This window comes from Cucurbita moschata, unplaced genomic scaffold, assembly GCF_002738365.1.
Source record: "Cucurbita moschata cultivar Rifu unplaced genomic scaffold, Cmos_1.0 Cmo_Scf00076, whole genome shotgun sequence".
Classification (NCBI taxonomy): domain Eukaryota; kingdom Viridiplantae; phylum Streptophyta; class Magnoliopsida; order Cucurbitales; family Cucurbitaceae; genus Cucurbita; species Cucurbita moschata.
In genome coordinates this window covers 115,008-116,572 of record NW_019268592.1, presented here as the reverse complement: position 1 = coordinate 116,572, position 1,565 = coordinate 115,008, and the positions used below count along the sequence as shown (strand labels likewise).

Here is a 1,565-nt window from a genome sequence, read left to right as displayed (position 1 = left end):
GTATATCATGCAAGGCATGATCATCATTATCATCATTATAGTGTACGCATCCATACTCATCATCATAAATGAGGAAGTAACCTGATGTATATGAACACACAATATGCATGAAGTCCATGTAGTTTTTATCTTTAAATCATTCTTATGACACAACCCTATGCATCTTTCACACATTACCCTAGGTAACATGTATGCATTGGCCTTCATACGTTCATCATCATTTACATCAATTAAGGTTGTGCCTTAGAAAACTTATTGTCATAATGTTTCATGACATTTAATACATGCACATCATCTTAATATGAAAGATCATCATATTAAGTCATCTCATCATCATGCATCTTATATCATCATGTTATTAGGCATCATATCATCATGTTATTATGCATCATCATCAGATCATCATATTAAGTCATCTCATCATCATGTATCTTATATCATCATGTTATTAGGCATCATATCATCATGTTATTATGCATCACCATCATCATCATCATCATCATCATCATCATCATCATCATCATCATCATCATCATCATCCATCTTATATCAAGGCTACCATTAGTTCGTGGCCGTGAAAAAGTACTTCGTTGGGTATGACCAATGCCTAGTTTCTTTGAGATTCAACTGTTCATAGGCGAGTGGGAGAGATATTGCAACACAACCATTGATGAACAACTTAGCGAAACAATAAACAACATTTAGTTATCAATTACGTTTGGATTAAGAGAGGGAGATGGAACCATAACTTCGGTTAGTTCCATCCAACTTGATTTCTATTCTTCAATTGGCATTATTAAATACATAAAGGTTCCAAATCTAAAACGAAATATCATTGTCTCTCACTAGTTTTCAAGCAATATACATAAAAAAAAGAAAAGAAAGCAAGGGCATCATGAGTACGATCCAATCAAGTTTCTTGATTGCTACAATTTTGATGCTATTATTGTTAGATTTTACCGTCGATGCTCAATCTAGTGCCGATGTTGTTTTTCCTTTGAAAAAATATGGTAACATAGTGTCTGGTACTGACATCACGAAGGTAAATATACAGTATGAACAACAATATTATCACTAGTTGAGTTGATCAATTGTTTGCTAATTTTTGTTACTTGTGACATGTAGGCTTTAGCAAATGCATGGAAGGATGCATGCACGTCCAATCGTTCTAGTGCGATTGTTATTCCAGGAGGGATATTTAAAGTAAAGGAAGGGATATTTAAAGGACCTTGTAATAGCCCAATTGACTTTCAACTTGGAGGAACATTGCAGGCACAAAAAGTCTTCAGGGAGATAATTGGATTACTTTTGAACATATTGATAGATTGACATTATCAGGTGAAGGAGTTTTTGATGGCCAAGGAAAGGCAGCTTGGAAAAAGAATGATTGCCATAAACGCATAAATTGTGCCCAACTCCCCATTGTAAGCAATATGCCTTCAGCTTTCCTTCTCAATCTCGTGCATCTTGTTGTTTTTAGACATCTTCTCTAATCTTCTAACATTTATAATTTGGTAAACATTCTTCATTTTCTAGAGGATTATCTTTAACCATTCTAACAAAAA

At 34.1% G+C, this 1,565-nt stretch overlaps 1 protein-coding gene across 1 annotated transcript in view; it reads left to right on the top strand.

The window, feature by feature from the left end:
* Positions 1 to 1,404, top strand: part of LOC111438504 (polygalacturonase-like) — a 2,039-nt gene extending 635 nt beyond the window's left edge. Inside the window, exons 4-6 of the mRNA XM_023076416.1 lie at positions 954 to 1,042; positions 1,126 to 1,203; positions 1,339 to 1,404. Coding sequence (XP_022932184.1) covers positions 954 to 1,042; positions 1,126 to 1,203; positions 1,339 to 1,404 — 233 coding nt within the window. The remainder of the gene's footprint in view (positions 1 to 953; positions 1,043 to 1,125; positions 1,204 to 1,338) is intronic.
* Positions 1,405 to 1,565: the final 161 nt, after the last annotated feature.